The sequence below is a fragment of the Pagrus major genome, chromosome 4 (genome assembly GCF_040436345.1).
Source record: "Pagrus major chromosome 4, Pma_NU_1.0".
Lineage (NCBI taxonomy): Eukaryota > Metazoa > Chordata > Actinopteri > Spariformes > Sparidae > Pagrus > Pagrus major.
In genome coordinates, this window is record NC_133218.1 from 15,145,183 (window position 1) to 15,172,863 (window position 27,681).

The following is a 27,681-nucleotide window of genomic DNA, read 5'->3' on the forward strand; positions in this document are numbered from 1 at the left end:
GGAGAAGGGCGCGATCAGATGTTATTTTGAACATACTCTGCAGTCAGCATGAATTTTGTGATTACATTATAAACACAAATAGATAATGAAAACAAATGAGAGTTTTTGAGCCTATGTTTTAAAATGTACAGTATACATATTACTGATTAATCAAGCTGAAAGCATTACGTTCCCATGATTGCTCCCTCTCTTGCACTCACCAATTCAGTGGCGTACCCCCTTTCTTTTCTTTCATCTTCTCGCCGCAGCTTCCACACTTGATGTGACTCTGCTGACAAGATCTGCCCAGGCAGATGGATTCACAGGGTATGGGATGTGAGAGGGATGTGAGAGGGATGTGAGAGCGAGAGAGAGGGGGAGACCAGGGAGGTTAGGCGGATTTTTGAAGTGTCAATTTCCCCGATTCACTGCATCCGTCTTTCATGGACTTTGATGTTTTCTTAAAAAAAAAAAAAGAAAAAGATTTCAGGGTTTTCAGCTGGATGAGCTCGTAGCTTTTCACCTGTGTTTTATCCTTAGAGAGAGATGGACAGAGAGGGACAGAGAGACAGAAAGAAAGACAGACTAGAGAGGGAGAATTTAAATTGAGCTAATTTGAAGTTCACCCAACGAAGCAGCTGACAGAGTGGGCAGCTATTGCTCTGGTTGCAGTTCCCCCCCATGCTGATTATTTATTGCTGTCGCTCAGTTCTGCTGATATGGCAAGTTTCACCTGATGGCTGCTCCCCTCTGCTTATACAGTGCATCTCTCTCTCTCTCTCTCTCTCTCTCCCTCTCATACATTTTAGACAAAGAGTTTAAGATTTATGGGCAGCAGGGGTGAGTGATCTGGCCCAAAAATAATATCACGATCTATTTAATTACAATTAGGGTCCACAATCTAAATTGCAATCTTTTTCTCAGTTGTGGAACGCCCTGTAGACTATAGCCAGGTTTGAAATCGTTTGCTCCAATAAAACACTAAACTACTGATACTGTAAGTACACTCACACACACTTCCGGCAGATATTTCACTTTTAAAAGACAACCAGGAAAGGGAGGTATTACTCCCTACAAACTGTTAGAAAACATTTAATGTGATCTGTACAAGAAGTTTTGACTTATATTGTCAGTACCTTACCATCAAATGAAAAATGAGCAAAGCTGGACCAACTCAAATTAATGTTGTGGAAATGTCTTATGCTGAATGAACAGCAAAAGGTGAACATACTGTAGGGAAAGCATTGGAGTTTGTGCAAACAACAAATGGCAAATTGTTACGTCCCTTTGTTACGTCCGGGGGGGACAGGGAACGGCAACAGGACAAATAAAACAATGAAAACGGTTAAAGAAAATGATTTATTGATGGTGAACTTAACACACAACTTGCCGAGGTTTACTAATGTGGGGGAGGAAAGGAGGGAGGTGGAGTGCCAAAGCAATGAAATCAATAAAACAAAACAAGGCCTATACTATCCAACTAATTCTTATTCAGAAAACAAAACCTACATGGCAAAATGTATAGGGCACCCCAACTTACCTAACACCTTTCTCCCACCACGTACCTTCAAAAGCCACCACAAAACTAATTCTTCCAGAGTATCTGTATCGTGTGAGGGCAAAATGCAAAATGAGAGAGAGAGAACGAGCTCCTCCGCCAGGCTCCCCTTTTATTGGGCCTCCAGACAGGGGATTGGCCACTCCAGAAGTCATTGCATCAGTGGGCGGTGGCTTCATGGCCTCTCAGGTGCAGCTCATCACCCTATCAGCACCTGAAGGAAAACTAGGGGAGGGAGAGACAGAGAGGAGAGAGGGAGAAAGAAAACAAAACCCTCTGCCCCTGCTGGGCACCTAACAGCATCAACAGCTGGAAAACGGAAAAGATGAGATAAAAGGGAGACTACATACTGAAATGTGATTGAAAAATAGAATAGGGGCCAATAGAAATACAGGCCTGTCTCTAATAGAAGTCTGTTAAAAAATATGGAGCTCTTTCACCCTGCGGTTGAGATACTTAGAAATACCAATAAATCATGTCAGAGTGTCACAATGTGTGAACAAATGATCAAATTGTCCAACATGTCACCTTCCAATTTCATGTTATATTCTGACAAATGTCAAATGAACACATTGTTTCAGCACTTTTGTTACAAACATTCTGGCCATCACAGGGTTAATTTGCCTTCAGCTGACTAGTTGAACAGAGATTAAATATCACACACTCACACACCTGGAAGATCTCTCTCTCTCTCTTTCTTTCTGTAGCTAAAGACACACATATTTTAACACTTTTTCTCTGAGAAATTCTCTATGTTTTAATTCTATACTGTGATGTCACGTGTAAGAAGAGGTGTTGGAAGCTCTTCTGCTATGTGTGTGTGTGTGTGTGTGTGTGTGTGTGTGTGTGTGTGTGTGTGTGTGTGTGTGTGCGTGCGTGCGTGCGTGCGTGCGTGTGTGCGTGTGTGTGAGCTCCATAGGTTCTGGTCAGTTGCCAAGGACGTGCTGTATGGCCATATGGCTGTGTGTTGGTAGCTTAGGGTGTAGAAATAAAAAGGATGTTTTCTTGTCTTTGACCTTTCTGAAGGAATGTTCGAAGCCTGGGGTTTGGATTTCCAAAACCTTTCCTTTTTCGTATGTACCCGTATTAAGTTGAAATGAATGTTGCAAGTATGAATGCAGGGACAAATGTAACGCATTGGCTGTCATTCAGAGCTACGTTATTTTACTACTGGCCACTAGGGTGCAGAGAAATATTACAACAAGTCGACAAAAATCTGATGTATTAGCCTGTCATTAAGTTAAATTACATGCAGCTTCCTCTGGAGCCAAAAATGGCTTTATACTACTTTTCTCACAAAGGCTGTAGTACCCTATGTAAACCTGTAAACACACTTTAATGTGTAAAATAGTTGGAGTTACCCTTTAAAGTCCGATGGCTCTTGTGTTATTAACATATGAAAAATGAACGCTATGCTCCTATATACCTATATATGCTTGGATACATACAGTGAATATGCTTTGGCCTATGAGATGCTGACAGGAGGTATTAACGTCCGCAGGGTTGACACAGTTAATGGACTGTAGTTCACTGCGCGTGGGCGTGTGCACAATCCCACACACACTGATTTTGAGAGGAAGCTTAACCACTTGCCAAAAAAAGCAAAGACAAGCACATGTCCAAGGATAAGTCTGGTTTATTTGAACGTTTACGTTTTTTCTGTAGGTTTGGACATCATCTCTGGCGGCAATAATAGTGTTGTGTTCATCAAGTTGATGGCTGAAATCTGCTAACATATAGTGGACATACACCAGGGCAAGGCAGAGCTCAGAGGATCAGAGGCAGGTTGTAAAGAAATCCTAGGTAAGAAATACGTATTAAAAAAAAAGGCAACAGGAAAAATATTACTCCATGACTTCCTGGTTCAACTTGACTCACCACACTTCCATCAATGTGAGATTTAAATTGTCCTACATAATGAGGGATTATTACTATCTGGATAGACTTATTTTCAGTTTTTAGTGGAGATAGAATAAAGAGAAAACAAAATGAGTCTGGGTAATCTGGATAAACATCTGGCTTGTTTACAATCTGTCTGGTCTTCTGACTGCTCCTGCTTTAAGCCCTGTCAGTTGTCTTTTCTTTATCAATGTCGCTGTCTTGCCAGACCTCAGCAATTACCTCGGGAGAGTGCACTGCTACCCTTGCTGATAGAGACGATGGCCAAAAGTGCAAGAACGAGATCCATGTTCTTATAAAATGGAATTTTCCTTTAAGAGGGTGAATAGAGAGAAAGACATGAGCAAAAATTAGGAGTCTTATGATCAATGGGCCTCATGAATAATTGAGCGCGACAGTGTTTTGCAGAGAGAGAGCCAGAGAGAAAGAGAGAGGAGTGTCCTCCCGTGCTGATGTTTCTCCTGTTTGGGCTTTCCGCGGCGTCGGATGTTCTGCTAACACCAGCACTTTCCTGCAGTGGCGTAGTAAATCTGATGCACATAGAGCAGAGTAAACATCCAAGAGAAAGAGAGAGAGGGGAGTAGATTATATAACACTACTCCTCTGTGGCAGGTTCAGCTCCTCCGCTTTAAATAATTCCCCCTTCTATCTCTCTCTCCTCCTGAGCGGTAGCAGCAGCAGGGCTCTGAATCGGACGCCTCTCCCATCGACCCGGACGAGCTGCACCCCTCCTCCCTCTTTCCCCCGGCTCTCTTCCTGCTCGCTCCTCCCTCTCTCGCCCACCCTCCCTCCTTCACTTTCTAACCCTCTTGCTCCTTCTCCTCCTCCTCTCCTCTCCTCTCAGCTGTGGATGCCCTCCTCACTTACAGTATGGACTCGGGAGGGGAAGGAGAAGAGGGTTGGATGGAGGACCAGTGGGAGAAATGGTAGGGCATCTCTCTCGTTCATCTCTCTGTGTTTCTGTTTTTTTACGGGCATGCAGCAACATGGCTGTGTGTGACCTTGTGAGTGTGTAACTGCTAACATGCCTTTTTCTTCATGCTACATATCGTCTCCTTGCACCTTAACGCTCAGGGCAGGCATGCCCTTGAAGGAGAGCGGATGCATATGGCTGTGTGCATGTTCGAGTCTAAAGAGGAGATGTAGAGCGTGCAGCAGAGGTTGCTGTTTTATGTTGACCAAAAATAGGACCAGAGGAGAAACAAAACACACTTTATGTTGGTGTGTGTGCATTATGGCAGTGGTGCCAATGTAGGAGATTGTGTGTTTAAGATTTTACCAAAACAGTGTGGGGCTGAATTTCTTCAGAGTTTGTTTTCATACAGCAGATGATGGAGGGAGGGGGTGTTTTATCTGGATGTGGTGAATCTGACAGGACGGTCCTGATCCTTGTCCTGGTCCTGTCCTTGCAGCAGGACGAAGCTGATGAATGACAGACAGCCTGCAGCCGTTGAATCTCTCAGTGGGAGCATAAAAGTGTTAATTATTGGGGAGAGATGGGGGGAAAAGACATAGGCGAGGGTGTACATGCGTCTGCTGTGACGACTAAACGCCGGGCTTAATGTTTATGGGAGTGCGAGTTGATTGAATCATAACAGCACAACGCAGATGCTGGTCCTGTGAGACTGTAACATGGAAAGATGTGGGCAAAGTGTAAAACATCGGTTGTCTTGTGGGTGACACGACTGTCCTGCTTCTACTGATGCAAAAGCAGCTATTGCAAATATTAAGGAGGAAATCGGATTTAGTTTTTCACAATTTTATTTATGTTAAGGGGGATTCTGGTGCATTATTAGCAGCTCATATGTAGATTTCTTCCAAAATTTCTCTTCACTTTCTGATGCCGAAAGCATTTCTTTTTATCTGTCTTCACCACGACATTACCTTTTCTACTGTAAACTGAAAAAAAAATGTTTTTGCAGCAGGGAATATAACGACATGTGGGCCTGTGGAAATCTATTTTATTCTTTAAAAAACATCTCTTCAGTGAAGAAGAAAAAAAAAGATGACCCTTATCTATTTGACCTTGCGTGCTTCTTGTGAACTAAAAACTGCAGTCAACATTTACAAGCAAGCAGTAGGTAAATACGGTGCTGTTCTCATCAGGGTCATCGCCGGATTCAGATAAAGACTAATGAGCTGCTGGCCGGGCCCATCGTGGCCTGAGCGTGAGGTCACGCTGTCCTTCATTTACACAAGCAGAGAGGCAGGCTGAGGAGACACAAACAGGCCAGTAGGATGCCCTGTCACCCCCCGCTGTCAGAATAATGCAGGAGTTTATCCCAAATCCTCCGTGAAGCAAACTGAAACAGCCATCGTGCAGTGCTGTTGCCCTCTGATGTCTTTTAACAACATAAACTGTGGACACAGTGTCTGTGGTTTTAATGATTCTTCAGGGATTGTGTGAATCCAGAAAATCTGACTTTGTGCAATTTGCAGCTGAGGCATGACCAAGTAACAATGACCACACACCCAAGACGTGTCAGTCAAGGCAAACAACACCCAATCTTACCTTCTTTAAGCCTTTAATCCATCATTGTTTCCATTCTATAAACTGCTGAGTGTAAGTCAGCAAAACACCTTAAAACATAAGGTGTCTCTCCAAAGAGGAGTTGACAGTTAAAATACTAAAATTGCCACTGGAGAGGTGAACTTACGGCTTTAGACACATCAGAAGTCAAAATAACTAATGCAACTCTGACATCTTGTGGAAAAGAATGTATACTTTAAGAGATGTTTGGACTTAAATATCTTGGAATTGGTATTGAGAGTCTATTAGCTACATGTAGGCTATACCTTATGTTGCGTCTGCAGTGGCTTCAGCACTGAGCTTAGATTTTTACATGGACCTTTACACACATGGCTGCTGAATTAAAAGTAACTGTGAGTGTAAACCTTTCCCAGACCCTAAAACGTATAAGCTGTAGTTGTTGCTGGTTTGTGTTACTTACTGAATGTGTGTTTTTAATACATGTAAAAAAAAAAAAAGAAAATGATAAATTGTTTGTTTCCACATTGGAGCCATGTAGCTACTGAACAGCTGAGCATAGTAGCATGTAGCACCTCAGGTGATTATTGGATATTAGCAACTTATAGCAGCTGAAACATGATTAACATTTTTATGGTTATACTGAGGCAACTTCAACACTTATTCAGTAAAAAAAAGAAAAAGAAAAAAAGTCATTTGATTTTTTGGTTTTGAATCAATAGGGCTGGGCAATGTCTACCCAATTGGCATAAGACGATATCCTAAATGAAGCATCACGTTGTTGCTAAGTGTATGTGAATTTGAGGTATTGTGTCCCCTTAGAGTTGCCGTAAAGCAGGAGTTGCTCATTAGCACACAAAATAATACATGAGACAGCAAGGTATAATGTCACATGTCACAAACGGCAACTGGTACCTTTTTGCGCTCTCTGGTGGGGCGCCTTCTAGATCACGATGTTATGATGGTACTGGGCTCAGTAGTCGATGACTGTCAGCTATCTGCGATTGACAAAGGCATCATCCATTAAAAAACAAAAGCACCTTTCCTCAACCTTAACCAGTGATCCTTAACCTGAGTTTTGTGCATCCAAACATCCACTCTAACCTGAACATAATCAAGCTTCCTCTTATTTGGCCAGCACAAAGATGTATTTTGTTGGAGACGGAGCAAGTCCAGAAGATTTCACAATTATTGGCATCTTTTCAACAAGCCATAACCATAACACTTGAAAACATAAACTACAATCAACTCCTCTGGCAGAGGCAATAATGATATCAGGATGCTGATGTGATAGCTATTTAGGGTCATGGGAGGTAACAGTGTCACAGAGATATGATGTCGGGGTCAGCCTGTTGTTACTACGCCCCGACTGATTTGCTGCGTCTCACTTTTGGTGACGATGACACAGTAGATGTGTCACAGAGATCTCTGACCTGGAGAGCCCGGCCAGTCTGCTGAGTCAGCCTGTATTGATCACTGAGGGTGTAGTGAGCGTCTGACTGAGATGATGCGTATTACATCGTACAGGAATACAATCCCAGTGGAAAGTAATGAGCATGTTTAGGGTTCTAAACTGTTTAGGATATCTATAGGTCCATTTTGTCATTCAGGAGAAATTGTTGGATGGGTGTGTTTTTGTATTAATTTTTCATACCACATTTTGGGCATTTCCGTGGACTCGGGGTCAGGTATTTCATACAATTTCAATGGACATTTGCTGGATTTCCTCCCCCTCTCTCCTGTCACACATTTCCTGTCCATAGTTCTATTGTGCACTATCTGAAATAAAGGCAGAACGGCCCAAAACTTGTCCAAACTTTAAGAGTGAGAGGTTTTTTGGAGGACAACCTTGCAGCTGTAAAATCTCAAACTCTTCACACTTTGGAAAAATATACCTGAAACGTTTTTTCCTGAATGTTTGGAACTTTCAGGGAGGCATGGACGTTATGTTAAAGCATCTCTATACCACGTCCAAACCAGTGATACGGGTGGGTGGCAGGTGAGAAATTTTGTGGTGCCAATTTTGCGACTGTTGTGTTGAGTTTATCTAAAAAGTTTGTGACTTGTTTTTCTTTCTTTCTGTTCACCTTTCTTTTCAGGGCTGCACAGTTAATCTAAATATAATCAACATTGCCAGTAAATCATTGTGTGAATCATATCATAGTCAAAATAATCACAATGTGGTTTTTTTTACCATATTGTGCAGCCTTGATTTCTTTAATCAAAAATACAAGAAATATATATTTTAACAGGTGTTTGTGCTATGACATGGACATTAGCCACAAAGAAAATTCACCACATACACATGTACTGCTTGAGTATATCATCATTACTTCTACAGTGATGCTGGCAGGATTGAAATGTATCCACTGTTGTGGGATCTTTTTATTGATGTATTTATTTGGACCTGAGAGATTGGACTAACAGAGGAACTGTGTAATCCTTAATATAAACAGAGTAAAAAATATCACCAAAGTTTATAATAGGATCTTTTCCTTCTGTAACTGTGACGTGAGTGTTTAGCCTGTTTGATGTGAGCGTGCTCGACATTGTCCGCCCTGCATGCTGCCCTTTAAGTCTGAGCCTTGATGTGTGACAGCGTAATTTGCTCTTTATTATACACTCTGTTGGTTTTCTCGGCTGTCTGCATCCCTACTTACCCACAATTCACTGCAGCAAAGGGGTCACCCTGTCCCGTCCAGGTGGTTTATCTCCCGGCACTTAATTTTCTCTGCCCTCCCTCCATTCATTTTTGTCCCCATGACTCTCCCCATCCTCTCACTGTCCGCCGACTCTATTTGCACTTTCCTCAGGGTTTGATCTACGGTCACGGCATAATTTCCTCTCGCCTCTTGTTGACTCGTCATTAGACTCCCTTCCTCTTTTTGTCCTTGTAAAGTCCTAATTATAGGTCAAAACCTGCAATTCAGGGTAACAATAACATGACATATTTATGGCAGATTGGCTCTGATTGGCATTCACGCATCTTGTTTGTAGTATTTCTCCTCCTTTCATTTCATTTCCCTTCCTCTCCTCTCCTCCACCTTACTCCTCCTTCCTGTAAGTGATGCTGATAACAGAGGGACACTCAGGAGCATATTGATTTTGTTCCTTTCTCAGGCATCTGTCTGTATTGTACTAGATTGCATTTGTGGAGAACTGATAAGCTTACAGTTTATTTTGTTTATCAAAAGCAAAGCTGTGTCTCCAGTCCAAAGACTTGGGGCAAAAAAAAAAAGGTTCAGGTGGCGCCTTGAGTCCGGTGCTGTTGTGCAGTGCTGGTCATGTGTGGTGGGAAGAAGACAAGAATAGCTGGAGACAATAACCATGCTTTCAGTCAATGTGAGGCATTTGTGTCCTGCTGTATAAATCTCGGATCTCACCATTAAAATACTGCTCACTTTGCCAATATTTTCTGTAGAAGTCACAAAAATGTACATTTTCTAAAAAAATAACCCAGATGGATCTTCTGAGAATGCTTCAGAATTATATTTATGTCGAGATAACACCATTTATTATGTTATTGCAAAGTAATCAACTGTATTTAAACTGTACAACATGCAGCAAGTGATATTTTGAAGGCTTGAAATAGTCATCCTAGGATACTGTTTGAAAAAGGACGGGCACTTAAAAAAAATACTTGACAGGTGATTGATATACCATCTGTCTATCATCATGTATCACAGGCTAACATCAACCAGTCAGATCAATGAACCATGTGACGTAGCTGGAGAGCACTACCAGCGGAGGCTGTTGGTGAATCAAACTCTTGCAGAAGCCAGTGACAGAAGACCGAAAAACATCTTTTATATCGAGAAATACCTCCAGTGATCTTTCACTGAAATACTCTGAGATAACTGATTCTATAGCAGCACCTGCACTAACCTCTTTATGGGCCGCCCTTGTTGTTTGCAACACAAAAGTCACTTCTCTCGCTTTTTGTCACACCTAAACCAGTACTTCCTCACAGGATGCAGATTGGTCCAGACCACTGTACTTAAAGTGCATATTTGAAGCCTGGAAAGATATGTATCATGACCACATGATCTTATGAGTCCAGCTGCCTTCCAAGGTAATTGAAATCAGAGAATTCAAACCAACTTTGCAGCCGTACGGACTGGACGGTTGAGTCTTCAGGCTCTCACCAACCCCAACATTTTTTTTAACATAAGTTGATGGTATGGTAGGTTTCTGTGAGCTTGTTTTCTATAGGTAGACACTCTAGTGTCACTTGTTGAAGTTCACATCCCATTTGTGAACAACAGTAAAGAGTGATTGGTTTTTAAGTAATGTTATGTAAGTAAGGGATAACTTTCAATCACAGCTTGCCTTGCACACATACTAAAACATACAGTAACATGTAATATATGTAATAAATAAAATACAAATAAAATACAGTAAAATATAATATGTCAAGTCGCTCAGTGGAATGAAGGACTCTATAATAAATAGAAGGTGTTAATAATTAGTTGAACTGAACATAAACTTATGTTACGTTATGTGACATGAATTACGTCACTTAGGGAGGGAGAACACGTTGAAATAGGAGAGGTTGCATTTACAGGAGGGATGTAATACCTGAGAACACCTCTCTCACTGGCCTTTTCTCTGCAGAGCATGTGCAATTTTCAGTAAACTGAGAGGTAGAGCAAGGGCAGATTAACCACTAGTTAATTGAGCGCAGACGGCATCGTTCTCTCAGATGGATAATAATTTAAAAAACTGCTAAAATGGGTCACCAAATATACTTCGGTGGCCGTGAATATACCTGGGCAGCCCGCTCAAGTCAAGTCTACATGTGGGAAACACTGTAATAAGAAAAATATAATATTGTCGGCCTTAGCTTGTCCTAAAACCTAATCTGAATTTTCCACCTCGCAACGTCGGCTGCCACACAAATTTGCACTTTTGTACCATTTTGCTGCAGCTCACCTAGTTGGAGGTAAAGACGGATGATTCCACTGGGAAATGTCTCCTTCTCCCTCTGTTCCTTTGTCTCACCCAGGTGTTCATATATTCCCATCTGAGATCCTTTTCTCCCTAACAATAGGTCGCTGAACTCACAGACTCTCTAGCTGTCTTCTTCTCTTTCTTTCTCTTACTCTCTGTCCATCCTTCAGTCCTTCTCGCTCCTTCAGGGCCTCATTATGGAGGTAAACAGATGCTTCTACTCCAGGCTATTTAACTCCCATACCCATCCTACGACACGTGACGGCTGAAGATGGCCACAGCTGTGTGTACTTGTGCAAGAGGAGACAGCTACAGAGTCGATGTAGCTAGAAATGACACTAGCGTCGTGCAAGGGGATGTTACCGCTCCATATTCACCAGGTCTCTCTGACAGCATGCTGTGATCCTTGTCATCTTCTCTTTGCTACCTCTAATAACATTTTCCCGCTGTCTGTTATGCCCTGGGAGGCTGCTGGATAAAGAGATAAAAGGCGGATATAATTACAGACGAGGAAAACTGAAGCATTGTTTACTGGAAGCTAATTGAATCAGTTCATTTCCCCGCCTGACACTGGAGGGATGTCCACGGTTGCTGCAAGTGCAATCAAGACCTTGTGTTCTTCCCTGCAAAACACAACTGGTTTCTTCCTTTGACAGCCAGAACCACAATGTAGGAAATAGATGCAGTGGCTTTTGACAGAGGTTTGTCGACTGAAACATCAAGAGGCCTGATCGCCATTACATTTACAGTGGACAGTCCTGGTCCCCACATGATGAATCCTTATGTATGACCTATTGTCCGGCACCACTACCATGTCAACATCTCAATTTTGTACAATATATACTGAAATGCCCTGGAAATTACTGAGCACATTCATGCCAAGTTTCACCTTTACCTTGAGATTCAGTATTTCACATGGAATGCTACAAAGATTGAAACTCTTTGTGGGATGGACAACTCATGTTAGTCACCCCATATCTCTCCTGTGCCCATTTTGCAGATCTCCAAAGGCAGCAAAATTGACACTATCTTTACTGAATTATTCCATGCATTGTATTCTGATGAAATATTTTGGCCTCTACAGACTGCGACTACAATACCTAAATACCTTTTCAAAAAACATTGATATTTCCATAGAGACAAATTTTTGAGGGCATAAGATTTTAGATTTTAGGCAATAATGTAACTTGTGGTACGACTTTTCTTTTCTTTGCTAGTAGCAGAGAACACCAAAATGACTGTAGTAAACATTAAATATCACACTTTTACGAAATATTTGTTTTCTTGTTTTTTTTTTTAAATAATGTGCAGGGTTTCTGCTAAAAAAGTAGTTAGGCCCAGCGGCCATGTTAGGGAGCAGAAGAAGCGACTTGTCACTCAGATGAGAATAACTGGTCCACTTTAAAAGGTCAGTCCACCTTAATGAGCCAGGGTCGGAGTTGCGGCAATCTCCTTGGCTAACCATCTTCAATGTAATCAGCAGGTTGCAAGCAAGACACAGGAGCTGGGCTTGGATCTTCTGGAGTTGTAGCACTGACAAACAGCCTAAACTGTTCACGGCACTGTTAGATTCACAGCTATGACGCCACTCTAAACCTCATACTCCTTCACACAAGCACTCTCATTTTCTCTCTCTGTCTCTCGGCTACGCACTCCGCACTGACTTTTACCTGAAAGGAGTTTGCTACTTGTCTGACACATTTAGTTTTAAAAAAACATTGTACTCCCTGATGCTTAGGCTTGGTGGAGAGTCACTCAGGCTTGGCGCACCACTGATCTTGCACTATGGAAACATTGCGATGTATGTGTTTAAACTCGCTGTCTCAGAGAACAGAGCACAATGAAAGCACAGCTGTTACATGTGTTTGAAAATGAGGGTTGAAACCTTATTCAGAATCGATATGTATTGAAAAATCAATGTTTTTGACAAGGCTAAAAACGCTACTTTTACCTTATTTCTAATTAAATCCACAACAAATATGGAATGCACTTTTGTTAGTAACAGTTTTATGTTGGCCGGTTATGACTAGAGCCTGTGACCTGTGTTCACGTGTGTGATGTGTCACTGTGTTTAGATTTTGGCTCTGAGCTGCGACCCTGTCTCAGAGAGATAATTCGGTCAACATGAGATTTTGAGATGTACTCTGGCTACAGATGAGCGGTAAAGGATTAACATTGATTTTTTTTTTTCCCCTCATCTTTCCCACGTCTCCTTTTCCCAAATCCTTCCCTTCACCCAGGTTGACCCATGACATTAGCCTGGATGAGTTTGAAGATGACGACCTGTCGGAGATTACAGAGATCACAGACGAGTGCGGGATGAGCCTCAACTGCAATGGCCCAGATATAAAGGTAAGCTGCCTCCACAAAGAGCTGGTTTTCACAGGATTTCATGAAATAAGCTTTCAATGAAGTCTTCCACTTTTCAAGAACTTTCATGAACACTTACTAATGACCTGAGTGTGTAACTGGGAAGGTTCTTTCAAGGATAAATTTAGTGGTAGGCTCTCATTAATCACCGCTGCTCTGATTGGGAGCAATTCTAGAGAGGTCAGTTAGATTGCTTACTTAGATCGGTAGATTTCACTCACTCACTTTCACATTGAGAGCAGATGTATTCCTTTATCAGAAAAGAATAGTGTCCTTAGATCTATTAAACAATGAAGGCATCAAACAAGGCAGTCAGTCTTTTCAAGTTTCCTTCTTGCTGCGTGTGCAAACACAGAGGTGAAACACAGGTTTCTATCATCAAAGTGCGCCAAGCAGAGTTTATTTACAATCTGCCTATTCACTAATTTCTACTGACTGCCGACATTCAGTCATGCTGTTGTCTGCCAAGACTGGAGCAAGGTTTTGAGGTGGTGTATAGTTTTGTGGGTTGCTTTCAGGTTACATCAGAGGTTTCGAGTCAAAGAGGTGTAGAGTAGTACTGGAGCAAAGGTTTAGCTTCTTCACTCTACTCATAAGAAAACAATGTTTGATGGCAGAACAAAGCCAGAATAAATGTTGGCAGGCATATGCTTGTGCAAACCAAAGAAATGTTGCAACTTTACATTTCTATTTGTTGCAACTTTGCATTTCTTTAGGTTCAGTTTTCAATGTTATCCTTTGACAACGCTGTGCCTATCCTCTGGTTAGTTTAAGGCACAAAAACCACTCAGGGATTGGAAAAGCTCTTTTCTTGGGCTTATAATACCTGTTTTGGTCAGCGCAAACACGGCTGGTTATGTCCCGTTGTCACACTTACAGATCTTGAAACGCAGTCTCTAACTGCGGTCACTGGCTTGGCAACATACATTGTGTCTTTCTCTGCCGGCCGGACTTCTGCCCCACATGAATGAAAAGGAAATATATAATAATGTGTCTTGATATGGCTCTTGGTGGGCTTTTAAATATAAATGACACAAAATTTACACAATATTTAAGCTAAAATGTAAATTCCTCACGCACAACTTCAACCCATCACTGTGTTCTTACTCATTTTATCAGTGAAATGCTACGCTTTTGACAAATGTTCACTCAGATTTTATGTCCCTTAACACAATAGTTGCTGTAGTTTTTAGCAGCAGGAGGACACTGTCCACTGCAGTATAAAGTTCACGAGATTAACCAGATTTAAAAAGAAAATGAGTTGTATGCATAATCTCCATTCTTGCTCATGCTCCATTAATCGTGTTTGGCTGCCTTGCCACCGCTCAGTGACACTCTGACGAAGTCGGAGCTCAGCGAGGGGTCAGACTCTCCTCTCTGTGGCATTTTGTCCTGAACAGCTGCTGCACTCAGCTTCCTGCCAGCTGAGGAAAGAGGCCAGAGGCTGGGAGGCCTGGCAGACGGCGACAGAGATGCTCTTTAAAAACCTTGAGTTTGATCACGTATGATTGCCCCACTGCTTCCTGGTTGTCTAAATAATTCACTTTGAGCTGTTTACTGTTTCCTCTGAAAACTTTGCTGAGTTGTAGACTTTTTTGTGGCCGCTGTGGGCCCACTAGCACCCTGGTTTTCTCAAGTTTTATTGGCATAGAAATGAGTGGGTCATTAATGATAACTGGAGCTGGTGTGAGGCACTGCTACTAGAGGGAGAGAGTGAGAGGGAGATGAATGTGGAGTGGTACAGAGGGGAAAAAATAAGCAGAGGTAAATTTATTATTCTGTCAGATCTCTCCAGCTCTGTTCCCAGTGAAACCATCATCACCTCCTCCATTCAGCTACCGTAACCAAGGCAACAGGAGGGTCGGGGGTTGTTTCAGTGTATTTTAAATAAGCAGATGAGAGTTTTTTTTCTTCTTTGCTTTGAATTTGATTGTTTTAGTGAGCCGCTGACCTGACAGATGAGAAAATCACTCTGACATTACGGAGTACCTGGATTATTTTTAGGTTAAAAAAAAAAAACAGTTTTCTCCCCTTCTGATTTTTCTTGTCTTCCTATCCAGGGAGCTAATTATAACCCAGATTATTGACTGCGGGAGCTCTCTGCAGGAGGTGTGCATGTGTAGACATTGATGACTCATCCCCTTGCAGGGGCTTCACAGAGATCAGAATCCAAAATGGCTTCCTTGACTGGCAAACGGTAAAGGGTTCTGACATCAACAACAACAACAAACCACACGTGTCATCGAGCGCTGTCACTCTCAGGACATGAAACTAACTGGTTGTAGGGGATGTTACAGCTGAAGGGTTTTTGTGAGCATTGTTTTGTAGGGAAAGAGCAGGCTCTGCTGGTTGCTCTCAATAATGTGTTTGCTCAGTGTCATGTCACTTTGCCTGTTTGTTGATTGTCTCCCTCTGTTAGTTTTGTTGCCTGTCAGAAATGGATAAGACCCTCTGCCCTGAGTATGCGTGAAGGTGCACAGGCAAGCTAACCACACCTCCAATAAAGGTTGAAGCTTAACGATAATCGGAAAATGCTGAATATACGCCCCAATAATCATCCAGGGTCGATAATCAACCTGTAAAAGAAACTGGTATAGAGACAAAAAAAATAGAATTCACAAAAAATTTAACTTAGTTCAGTTTAGTTGCTTTGGCAGAAAGAAATAAGAACAAACATTAAAAGGTCCAGTGTGTAGGATTTAGAGGCATTTAGTAGATGGCAACCAACTGAACACCCCTCGTCTTACCGTCCCTTGTATAGGTACTTATTAATAGCCCTCTCTAGAGTTGCACAATATGGTTAAAAGGGTTACGGTTAGTGGGGATGATGATTTTTTAATTACAATTTTTAATTTCACTGAAAAAACTGTGAAATTAAAAATCAAAAATTATAATGATGTGACATTTGTTGGGGTCTGTATAAAACAAATGTGTTCTTTCATCTGGAGAAGAAGGTTTTTGTAGGCCATGTGTTCTGTCGAGTTTCTGTTTGGACCCAAATGCAGAGAGAGCGGATGCAGTAGTTGAGGTGTAACAGAATTTATTAGAACTCGGAGGGTTCTTTGAGGGGGACGTAGTGGAGTGAGTCAGCAGGCAGGCAGGCAGGCAGGCAGGCAAGGTCGTCTGGGGGCAGCTCAGGTGGAACTCTGGAAGCCGGGGCGAAGAGGCGCTGGAGTTTTCTACCACAAGGGAGAACAAACAAAATCATATGAGACGGGGCTCACAGAGAAAAAAAACACAAGGAGGTCCGTGGGATGTAGAATATTAGTTCTAGGAGATATACAAAGCTAACACAATGGTTAGAGGCCGTTGATAATAATCACCGTAACTGGCAGAACAATCTGGCGCCGGAGTGGAGATGAGACCGGGGTTATATAGCAGGGGATGATGAATGGAATGATCTGCAGGTGCGCCTCTCCGCTGCTGCCACGCCCACAGGTCCAGACACACAGGCAAACAGGAGCAGGTGAGGGAAAAGGGAGGGGGCAGACAGACGGGGAGAACATAAAAGAAACACAACAACCGCGACTGCCACGGTCAGACCGTGACACCATGCAGGCCATCTCTGCAGCACTACAGTACAGTTATTATTTGACCTTTATCAAGTTAGCCTCTGTCCATTAACATTGTCATTTTTTTTAGAAAGTCACCCAAAAAGCACATGTGGTGTTGTGCAGCAGTGTGTGTGATAGTTGACAGTGGTGTTGTTTCTATAGAGGAAATCACATTTTTGTATAATAAATTAATTCAGTTGTCCATATTTTAACGGTGTTGGCAGCCTGTCTCCCGTGGCTGCCGCAGCTTCAGCTGATTGTACAAATGCCAAGAGGAGCTTCTGTCAACACGTAATTACAGATTTAAGGTTCAGATAATCTGTTGTTCTTGTCAGTAATAAATTACATCATCTCTTAAAAAAATAAAATAAAATTGACATGTGCTGTTAGCACTTAATCTGCAAGTACACTACGTTGTCTGAGTCTGTGTAACATTGTGTTAAAAGCAAATCCCATAACAGGCTTCTCAAAATGACTGGGGGACTTTTTGTTTCATTAGGGTTTAATCCTCAGCAGATGGAGGAGCTTGTAGAAAAAGCCACAACAAGTTACATCACAGTGTGTCTTTAAATGCTGCTCTTTTCATTCGTGGACTTTAACATCCAGTAAACTAAGCAATATTTTATATATTAACATTCAACCAAATAATCCCTCCTCACCCATACCCATTCTGCAGTTGTACGCACCTCTTTAACTCATAGTTGGTTCAGTCTTTTGGCTCTCGTCAAACCCTGCCACATGAGAACCAATTGCTGATGAACCCACTGTTCACTTCCCGTTCAGCACCAAACGGCAGAGGAAGTCAGCGGCTAGCAATTGAAGAAAATGGAACTTGTGCAGCTAAAGAGTCAGATATTTTGATCAGGAGTTGATTGAGACCAAACCAAAGCTCAAAGATGATTCATCAGGTGGAGAAACACACAGCTCCAATGAAATGACAGCCTTCCTCTCTGTCTGCTGGCTAGACAGCTGTTTGCTAACACATAAGCCGAGTTAATAAGCCAGTTCTTTAGTCTGTGTTTCTTTACGTTTCCTTCTCCTTTCTCATTGTTTCTGATTTTTTTTCTGAAGTTGTGCATGAAAACTCTCACATTTAGAAATGTAAAAAAGAGGTGAGGACCAATGAGTTTGAGACAGAGACAGTTTTTCTGCTTCTCTGTCATATTTCAGCTGTCATCAGACCTTCAGACCTTAGAGCCACAGCTTTGTCTTTGCTTTCTGTTTAAAAGTGCACAGTGTTTGATGGAGGCCAGGTCTGTTTAAAAATATATGAGGATGCGGTGCAGCTGCAGGACATCAAGTGGGTAGGTGGGTAGGTGGGTGGGTGGGTGGGGGGTTGGGGTTGCCCTCACTGTATACACACACACAGAGTGGTGACCTCATCAGTGAGCTCATCATCCCAGGGGAGTTTTAGGATGCATCAGGTCTCATCAATAATGGACAGTCACCGGGATTGAGCATCAGTCACCCCAGACGGGCGTGGTGTCTACCTCAACAGGAAGGGGGTTCAGAGGGTCAGAGGGCGTGTCCGGACTGATGCAGACATTTGGAAACACTGCCACAGGTCAAACTGACGCAATCCTCAATGATGCAACAGCATTTGTTCTGGATTTGTTCAAATTGTTCAGATTTGAGCAGAAAAATAACCTGAAAACACTCAGCTGATCAGCACCGCTTATGCAGACATGTGTCTCGTCTTTTTGGCATTTTCCTTCTCTATTTAAACCTCATGTCGAACATCTATTTGGATATATGTGTTACTGTCTTTAACCTTGGTTCTCAAACAAAGCTGTTGCTTTTTGATCTGGTATCCGCATAATTGACATGATCTTTGCAGCTCCCCGGTGAAAACACAAACATGAATGTGCTAAAGTGACCCGAGTCTGGCTCCTGGTTGAACAGGCTCATTAGTTGTGTATGTGTCTGAACTGGTGTGCACATGGCCGGAGTTATGAAGGTTTAATGTGGAGCAGCTCAAGTCCCGAATGAAACATAAAGAGATTTGATGTTCCTCAGAGACATGAACTGACAACATGCATTATCACAACGACTGTGTGTGTGTGTGTGTGTGTGTGTGTGTGTGTGTGTGTGTGTGTGTGTGTGTGTGAGTGCTGTTATGAATGCAGACGGGGGTGAGTGGATTTGATTTGCAGTCATTTTGTCATGTGTGGGTTTGTGTTGAGGTTGAGGAGGGGGTAGGGGTCAGATAGAATGGACAATAACATTATGTGACTATAGTGAAACACACATAACCCCTACGCTGTATCTACACATACAAATCCAGAAGATTCCAGGCTTGTTATTCTGTCTCCACTGCCCTCTATTGTCACATTGTGTTAGACAGAGAGACAAAAAGCAATGAAGAAATTACATGTGTGATCCACTTAAACAAATCATAAGTAAGTTATTGTTCTCACTTTAACTAAACATTTTTAAAAAAGCATGACTTTATATCGACTGTGCGGTCTGAGAAATCAAAGACCTCACACAATTCTTCTCCAACATACCAGGCGTTGTCTCATGAGTGTGTCCGGTAGTCTTGCTACTGATACAGTACATACTTATTATTAGGGATGCACCATATGGACTTTTATCATCTGATAATCTGCTTCTCATGGCCAATACCGACATGACTGATGATTTAAAATGTCTGTATTTAAAAGTTTATAACCTGTAGTTTATGCACACCTGAGGGTAAGAAAGGCTAAAGGCCCCTACACACCAGGCCGACGGTCGGCTGTCGGGCATTGTCAGGAGAGTCGGTGAGTGTCTGCGGTTCTAGTCAGTGCAGTGTGTCCCACACCATTGGCACTGGACAGCCCTTGTCTGAGGCATTTTGTCCGATTCAGCATGTAAAAAAGGCGGCAGCTCGTCATTGACACAAATCACTCTGATTGGCTATTCAGGTGAGCAAATCAGTGCAGAAAAAAGAAACGGGAAAAGAAAGGGAAAGCCCCTTGAGTCTGTCACTGTAGTATCCATGATTTCACCCATTTAGTGCCGTTTGTCCTTATTTTTCCTCCTCTGCCTCTTTGCCAGTGCCATTTGCAACTTTTTATCAGACATATTCTCAATTAGGAGCAGCTATATTAGCGAGAGTGGTGTGACAATTTTGTCTCCACAGTGTGTTCAAGTATAGCTTTTTGGCGGAGATAAAAGAGACATGAGGCAACACAACAGTCGGCCTTTGTTGCAGCTAGTTACTTGATGTCAGTTTGGTGTGTAGGGCCCTGTAGTGAACAAAGATGAATGATTTAATATTTCACAGCTCTAACAAGAGCTTTTGTGTTCTACCTCATAGACTTTTTTCCTCCTCTTAGAACCCTCGTGTAACATGCGTCTTGTCTTCCTCTGAAACTGTAAAAACAACGTCCACATCATTTGGCCTTTCTACCGAGGTGCTGCAGTTTGATCTCATGAACGCGACAACAGTGTCCTCCACGTTTCTTCTGCTTCATCTCCTTTTATTCCTATGTTTATTAGTCGATTGCAAGCCGATGCATTTTCTGAACATAGAGGAGCATGTAAACCTCATCTAGTAGAACCCAAAATAAAAGTTTTAACCTGAAAACGGGCATTATATATCTCCTTTTAAGGTGCATATCACCACTTATTGTATCAGGGTGTGGAGATTAGGGATGCAACAGTATTCAATATTTTATCAAACCGTTCAATACGCCCTGTTAGGTTCAATACACAAAGGCAAACAATACAATACAATACAGTACAATACTACAATAATGTTTGCTGTTTAACTTGATTGGATACTGCATATGTTTTTTATGGAAGGCAATTGAGATAAGTGTTAAATTTTTATAATAAGGTTTGTGGTTTGACTATATCTGCTTTTAATTATTTTTACATGCAATATTGCCTTTGTTAGTGTGAGTAGTTTTATATTAAGATATCGAAACCGTACCGTTACTGTGGCCCAAAAACTGTGATGCATACCGAACTGTGGGAAAACTCTACCGTTGCATCCCTAGTGGAGATGCTGCACTTTTTAAGTCAATGACAGCAAATTGGTTTTGTTTTATCTGCTCTATTTTTTTATTATAGTTGATAATGAGAGCTGATAGCCAATAAGTAACCAATAATATACATTTTCCATTACATTTATTGTGCATCTCATCATGACATTTCAGTTTCTTTTTTTGTTATTTTCTGATTCTGAAAAAGGTGCAAAAATTGAATTCAGGGTTTTATGTATATTAAATCATTAGATTTTTATGTTACTTGAATAATTGATATTACGACTTCATAGCTTTAGGAATATTGTTTTAAAACCTTTGTTCCAATAAAGATGTTTGATTTGAATTAAAGTCCTCACACTTCATTCACAGTGTTTAACTCCATCAATACACATCAGCAAAATAGGATCTCAATAACCCAGAGAGGAAAGAGGAGGATTTACAGAGAGAGTTGGAGGGAGGGGGTCCAGGAAAACACTTACAAGAGGAGAAGGAGACCTATTGCCATGGCAACAGTGTTTCTCTCACCTAGTGCACATGTCAGAGCTGAAAATACATGCAATGCAGTGTTGACGCTCTCACACACAAGCACACACACACACACACACACGGCCCCCATGGATACTGCTCACGTCACCTCATCCACACATGGTAACAACAGCTGAGAGGGAGCTGCATCATCAACACAAACACAAACAGGAGCAGTGTGTGTCTCTTGTCTCTCTGGTCCTTTTTACAGCATCCTGTATCATATATGTTGTTGTGTACTGATATTACTGATACACGTATCAGTAATTTAACTCAAATGTACAAATGTACAAATGTAATTTGATGTTATGTTTTTGAGTACAGTTTTAATCCTTTCAGCTTTGTTTTGGTTTTCACTAACTCTGAAGAAAAATATCTAGATCTTTAGCAGCTAGATTTCCCCTCTTCTCCAGCTAACTTTGTCTGTCCACCTTTTGATGTCAGATGGGCATACAAAAGGTTTATCAAACTACCTGTTGCTAGATACAATCTTGTAAAGACAGGTATTTGTGATTTAGGAAACCAAAATAATGAGCTGAAATAGGCTAAATACTCTGTAGAGCTGAGGGGAACTGCTGTAATGGTGGTCATTTTTAGGGGTTTATCAGATATTTTAAATGGGACTTTATCTAGTAAAACTACAGAATATTGGTACTGCAAATTATATATTTTTTAATATGATACATCTAAATTTTTAATGGGGCAATATGTAAAGCAGCAGTTGTGCATTCAGCAGTTCTGACCATATGATGTCTATGTATTATATTGCAAAGATATCTGCTGAAGTTATCATGCTAACCCGCTAGCCCCAGCCCATCACGGTCCAAAGCTTCTATTCTAGCGGTGTGAACACTAGCAATCCCTTGGTCCCAGAGTTCCTAGTCCGAACCACTTGCTTCATGGCTAACTGAGCTAACTAGCTAAGGGTAGCTACAGGAAGCAGCAATTAGCGGTTACTCTGGTGATACGGTGCCTCCTATTTGTTTTGAGTATGAATATGACGATTCTTACATATTGCACCTACAGCTGTTTTAGATACTCAAGTGAAAACATATTGTCCAGATTTTATATACAATTATAAAGCAAAGATGTTAATGTCTTGATTTTTGTGATATTTAATAATATTGGAGCAAGAAGTCCAATGATTTATTTTACAACAGAATAAGACTAAAACTTTAAATGATAGTGAGATTTATTTGATTTATCATGTTTACCTTCAGATCCTTGCAAAGTTTTAACGTGTTAATGATTCAGATAATTGCCCCTCTGACGAAGGAATCTGTTGTGCAATCAGATCTTAACTATTGTCTTTTTGGACATTTCTCATTTATTTGTCTATAGTTTATTGTATTGTTTGTTTTTTACCACTAAACAGAGCTCTGAAGCAGGTTTTGAGTGATTCTGCATTTTCACTCCTGTGTTGTTGTATCTGACCTGTTTGCTGTGTGATTGCCTCGCTCAGGCTGCTCTGATTGGACGAGAGCCGAGCATCACATCTACAGGGCAGCAGCATCTCGTCTGCCTCCTCATCGTCAGCGAGCCCCTTGTCTCCTAGCAACAGGGGCCGGAGCTTCCTTAAAGGGGCCAGTCGTAATTGAGGTCATAAAACATGAGGGGAGGGGTAGAAGACCACCGCATTAGCAGGTATCGATCTTCAGCAGGTGAAAAGGTGAACTGGAGGAGAGAGGGGAGAGGAAAAGGAAAAAGAAATGATGGGGGAGAGTGGTGATGGTGTGATTACAGGTGCTGAGACAGAAAGTGGTGTGATGCGAATGATGTAAATGAACTGAAAGTACAGGTGAAGGAGGAGGGGTGAAAGGAGCCTCTGATGACAGCTCATCAGATAGGGGAGTGAATGATGAGTATTTATTGGATGGATGGGTGGATGGATGGATGGATGGATGGATGGATGGATGGATGGATGGATGGATGGATGGATGGATGGGGAAGCAATTACAACTACTTTAATAGCAGTCCCATTATGAACTCACTCACCAGAGGATAGCTATTGTATGATTTTACAAAATCCGAAATTATTGTCAGTTATTTCTCCTTTAAATGTATTATTCCTACAATATCTGTGGATGGCAACTGCTGTAAAAATAAGTAGGGGTGTTAATTTCATCATGATACCGTGATATTATATCGATGCTTTGGACAAGGATGCGATATTTCCCACATTAGACATCATGTTGGAGCTCGATGATGGCATTTGGTGTAAATCCTTTCTGGTCATTTAGAATTATCCCGTTTGAAGAAACAATTATGAGAATCCAGATATTACTTTCAATATAACATCAAAGACTCTCAAACCAGGCCTATAAACAGAAAAAAACTAATCTGAATAGGGATGAAACCAGACAAACAGCAGTGGCTATGAACTCAATTTACAAATCATTCCTGTGCCCTGACAATTATTGACTTCTGCCTATGTCTGTATCTTTGAGAGAGCTTCTCTAAAATGTTTGCATCAGTAGTTAGTCTAAATGTGGACTTTAATGGATGCAGTTCCTGAATAAGAATGCAGCAACACAAACACCTCCCATTGTTGTCCCAATTCAATGCTTTCTGGGCTTTTAGCAAACCATTATAGCAGCCCACTCTCAAATACACACAAGCCTCTTTCTCTCTTGAGAGAGAGACCTCTGGATATCTGTGATCGGTGTGTCTCTGCATACAAATGTGCTGGAAGGCAACACTTAGCCGATGGAATTGGATTAACCTCCATTCTATTCACCAACTGTGAGTTAGCTTACTTTCTGCAGCTGCGCACACACACGTCAACACCCACTCTGCCTCATTTACAAAGGATAACACATATAATAATCTGCATAATACTGCCATTCACCAACATACAGCCAGAGTGGAGGTGTTTGCATGTATAAATAAACACACATGCTGTCGACGAAGGTTTAAATACTGTGAGCATAATCATTGCTCGGGATATGTTCAGTGTCTGCATAATAATGTGGGTTAATGTCAATGGTTAATGTTAGTTCACCACACGACTCTTCTATCACTGACCTTTCCTGAAATAGTACAGACTGTGGTGAATGTTGTTATTGTGGCGGCTGAGTGTTAACACAGTTGTTCCATTGTTGATGTTGGTCTCTCTCTGGATCCTCCTCCAGCTCCTAAAGAACGTTTTCTGTTCGATTTTATTCGTCCACGTTAGTTTGATCCCTTATCATCACTGATTCAGAGGGATTTTTGCTGAGCATCGTCATGGCTGAGTAGTTTCCCAATTAGGATTTGACTGATATGTAGTGCTGAGTGATAAATCAATGTCATCATTGTTCATTTCTCCTTGTTAATTGCTTTGTAAAAAAAATTCTCACATGAAGAAATTGTGGCTCACAGTTCTGATTTAAAAATGTTTGATAACAAGCTAAATTTGGCTTCAATATCCCAGTGTGAGAATTGAAATGGCCCAAGAACATACATATTATCAATGAATATTTTATTATTTTTTTTATTGCAATACATTATTTCTTTATATTTTTTGGTTCATTCGATTATAGAAAAGATGACTTGTTCAGTAAAAGAAAATTAAAAACAGATACATGAGCAATACTTACTAACATGGCATATATGGAGAAAATACTTAATGTGTAATTCATTCATTGTATGAAACCCAATTGTACTGGGTTTTAGATACGGCATTAGAGGTTTTGAAATGTTGACATATTTGGATTATACTTGGTCATTTTTGCATCAGATTGACTCTAATTATGTCAGATTTTATTTAATTTTACATCAGTTTTCATTCTTAATAGATTTAGTGCTTAAGACTTTTGTGTTGTGCATGTGTTCATGTGTATTGCAATAGAGAGATAAAGACAGTAATAGGCTTAGCAATGACTCTGGTGTCCATGTCAAAGCGTCTAGGATTGACCATGTGCTCTGTGTGTGTAGCTGCAGGGATAGTAATGGGACGTGACTGTACTGTCCCAGTGCCCTTTGACTTACTGCCTCTCAGATGACGCTTGTGTTGGCTTCGATTGCAGCAGTGATGCAGAAGACAAAATTACTCTCATCACAAAATGAAACAACTGCTCTGATTTGTTTGGATTTTTGGCCAATATGTTGACTTGTGGAATATGTGAGAGGAGGATTGAGAGGATTGTCATAAAAATTGTCTCTTTATGTCTGAGACCTGGCTGGTTTACATTTGTGAGGCAATTGTTGGTGCCTAGTGTTCTAGTTCTAAAACCCTGCTTTTTTTAGCAATTCAAATACTTCTGGTGTTGTGATGGCTGTTTGAGCGAAGCAGAGCTTTCGGATAGCATTGAGAATGGGGACAGCAATTGAGGCTGTACAACTGTGCTTTATGCTGAATGCTCACACCAACATGCTCAAAATCACAATTACTAACATGCAGATGTTTGCAGGAATAGTGTTTAGCATGTTCAGTAACGTAGTTTAGCTTGTTAGCATGCTAACATTTGCTAATAAGTACTGAACTCAAAGTTTAGCTGAGGCTGGTGGAAATGTCATACTTTTGATAGTTTTGAAGGTATTTGGCCATTTAAGTGTTTGACAAATTGCAATTATGACCTGATGGTGGGGCGCGATAAAAAACATTTTATCCTTTGGGAACCATGGATGTCTGTACAACCAATTTCTCTGCAATCTTAAGTTGTCAAGATATTTCAACCAAATTAAACCTTTTGGTGGCACTAGAGGAAAGGTCAGGGGACATCAAGTATGTGGGATCCTAGAGGAGAACTCAGAGGATCAATTATTTTGAAATAACCCTCAAGAGACTGTAACTGTATGTCACAAATGAATGGTCATCATCTAATAGTTACAAGAATGTACCTCATGATGACATTAAAAAACACCAAAGTTAGTAGGATCCATCTTCTGGGTAATTTGAAGGTCTGTACAAAATTTCATGGAAATCCATTTATAGTTGTTGGGATATTTCTGTCTGGGTCAAAATAGCGGACCAACAGATCAACATCACCATCCCTAGAACCATGCGGCTAAGATGGCTATAATTGGCCCCCAAAAAATGTCATTAGGTTTGCTTAACATTGACACAGATCTGCAGATTGTCATGAGTTAACTTACAGAAAAACACAGCTCCAACCAATTCTTAAATATGTCTTTACCAACATGACAAACATCTGGATAACTGCTCCTAGCAACAAACTGCTACCGCAGCTGTCAAATGACGTCAATGGGCCAGATACGTCAGTCACCAAGGCAGTACAACAACCCCTACAAAAAAGATGTCTGACATGAACACAATGTCAGAATAAACAATGAAGTGAAAATGAAATGATAGTTCAGTGCGATTATCAGGCGAGGTGAGAACTCAGGCAAAGCGGATATTAACAGCGACCTTCATATTATAGACTGAAATGAAAAAAACAAGCTGTGAAACTGAACACTGATTAGCAGAGCAGAGGGAGTTTTCATCATCACTTCATCACTGTAGGTAAATGCTGTCATGTGGAGAAGCAGATGCTGGGAATAGTCTCAGTCTCTTGTCCCTGTGCTTTAAGCAGCTCAGCGTTGGCAGTGACAGTGTTACAGGCTGGAGACAGAGCAGCCTCTTATTGGCCGGCTCGGTCTCCTCATCCCATCCACACGCACCCTCTCTCTCCTTCCTTTCGCCTGTCTCTCTCTACCTCTCTCTGCCTTGACTGACAGTGTGTTCCCTCCAATCTCTGCAGGGCCATGTGAGGCGAGGAACCAATAGCATGTCGGGGAGGGCAGAGCTGGGCGCCGTCGGCCAGCTCCAGGCAGAGATGCTGCATTTGGAACTCATCGACGGTGCTGACGGTTACCGTGGTGACAAAGAGTCCTCGAAGGCGTCTGCCATCGCACCACCGCCAGTCATCAAGGACCCCGCGGCACCTAGTACCATGGATACCTACCGGCCCAAGAGACCCACGACCCTTAACCTCTTCCCGATTGTGCCGCGCACACAGGTAGAGCCTGCATGAACACACACACATATACACACACACACACTCACACATACACACAGTTCATGGCAGATGACAGAATATTGATCAAAGTGATCAGCAGGAGGAGTAGAGCTTCAGTAAAGAAGATTTGTTTTCCTGTCCATCAGTGTGTCTGCCTGTCTGGGTTCCTCCTCACACACAGATATGACAATTAAAAATAGAAATATAAATAGTTGACCTGCGTGACATCACCACTGGATTCACTACAATTGTTTCTCTGACAGGATGTGTTTGCTCGACTGAACAATGGCCTCAATTGTCAAGACACAGAGACACTGAGATTTTTTCTCCTTGGTGCCCGTCTCTGTTTGTGTTTGAATGCAGCTCGAGCTCGTGACTGTGTGTTCTTGGATTTCAGTCTTTGTGAGGACCAATGTCAGCGTTGAACCTCAAGGGGGATGAT

The 27,681-nt window shown here is 41.5% G+C and overlaps 1 protein-coding gene across 1 annotated transcript in view; it reads left to right on the forward strand.

Annotated features, from left to right (window-relative positions):
- The window catches only part of mapk8ip1b (mitogen-activated protein kinase 8 interacting protein 1b), a 52,010-nt gene that overhangs the window by 4,066 nt on the left and 20,263 nt on the right, over positions 1-27,681 (forward strand). Inside the window, exons 2-3 of the mRNA XM_073464914.1 lie at positions 13,115-13,226; positions 26,982-27,239. Coding sequence (XP_073321015.1) covers positions 13,115-13,226; positions 26,982-27,239 — 370 coding nt within the window. The remainder of the gene's footprint in view (positions 1-13,114; positions 13,227-26,981; positions 27,240-27,681) is intronic.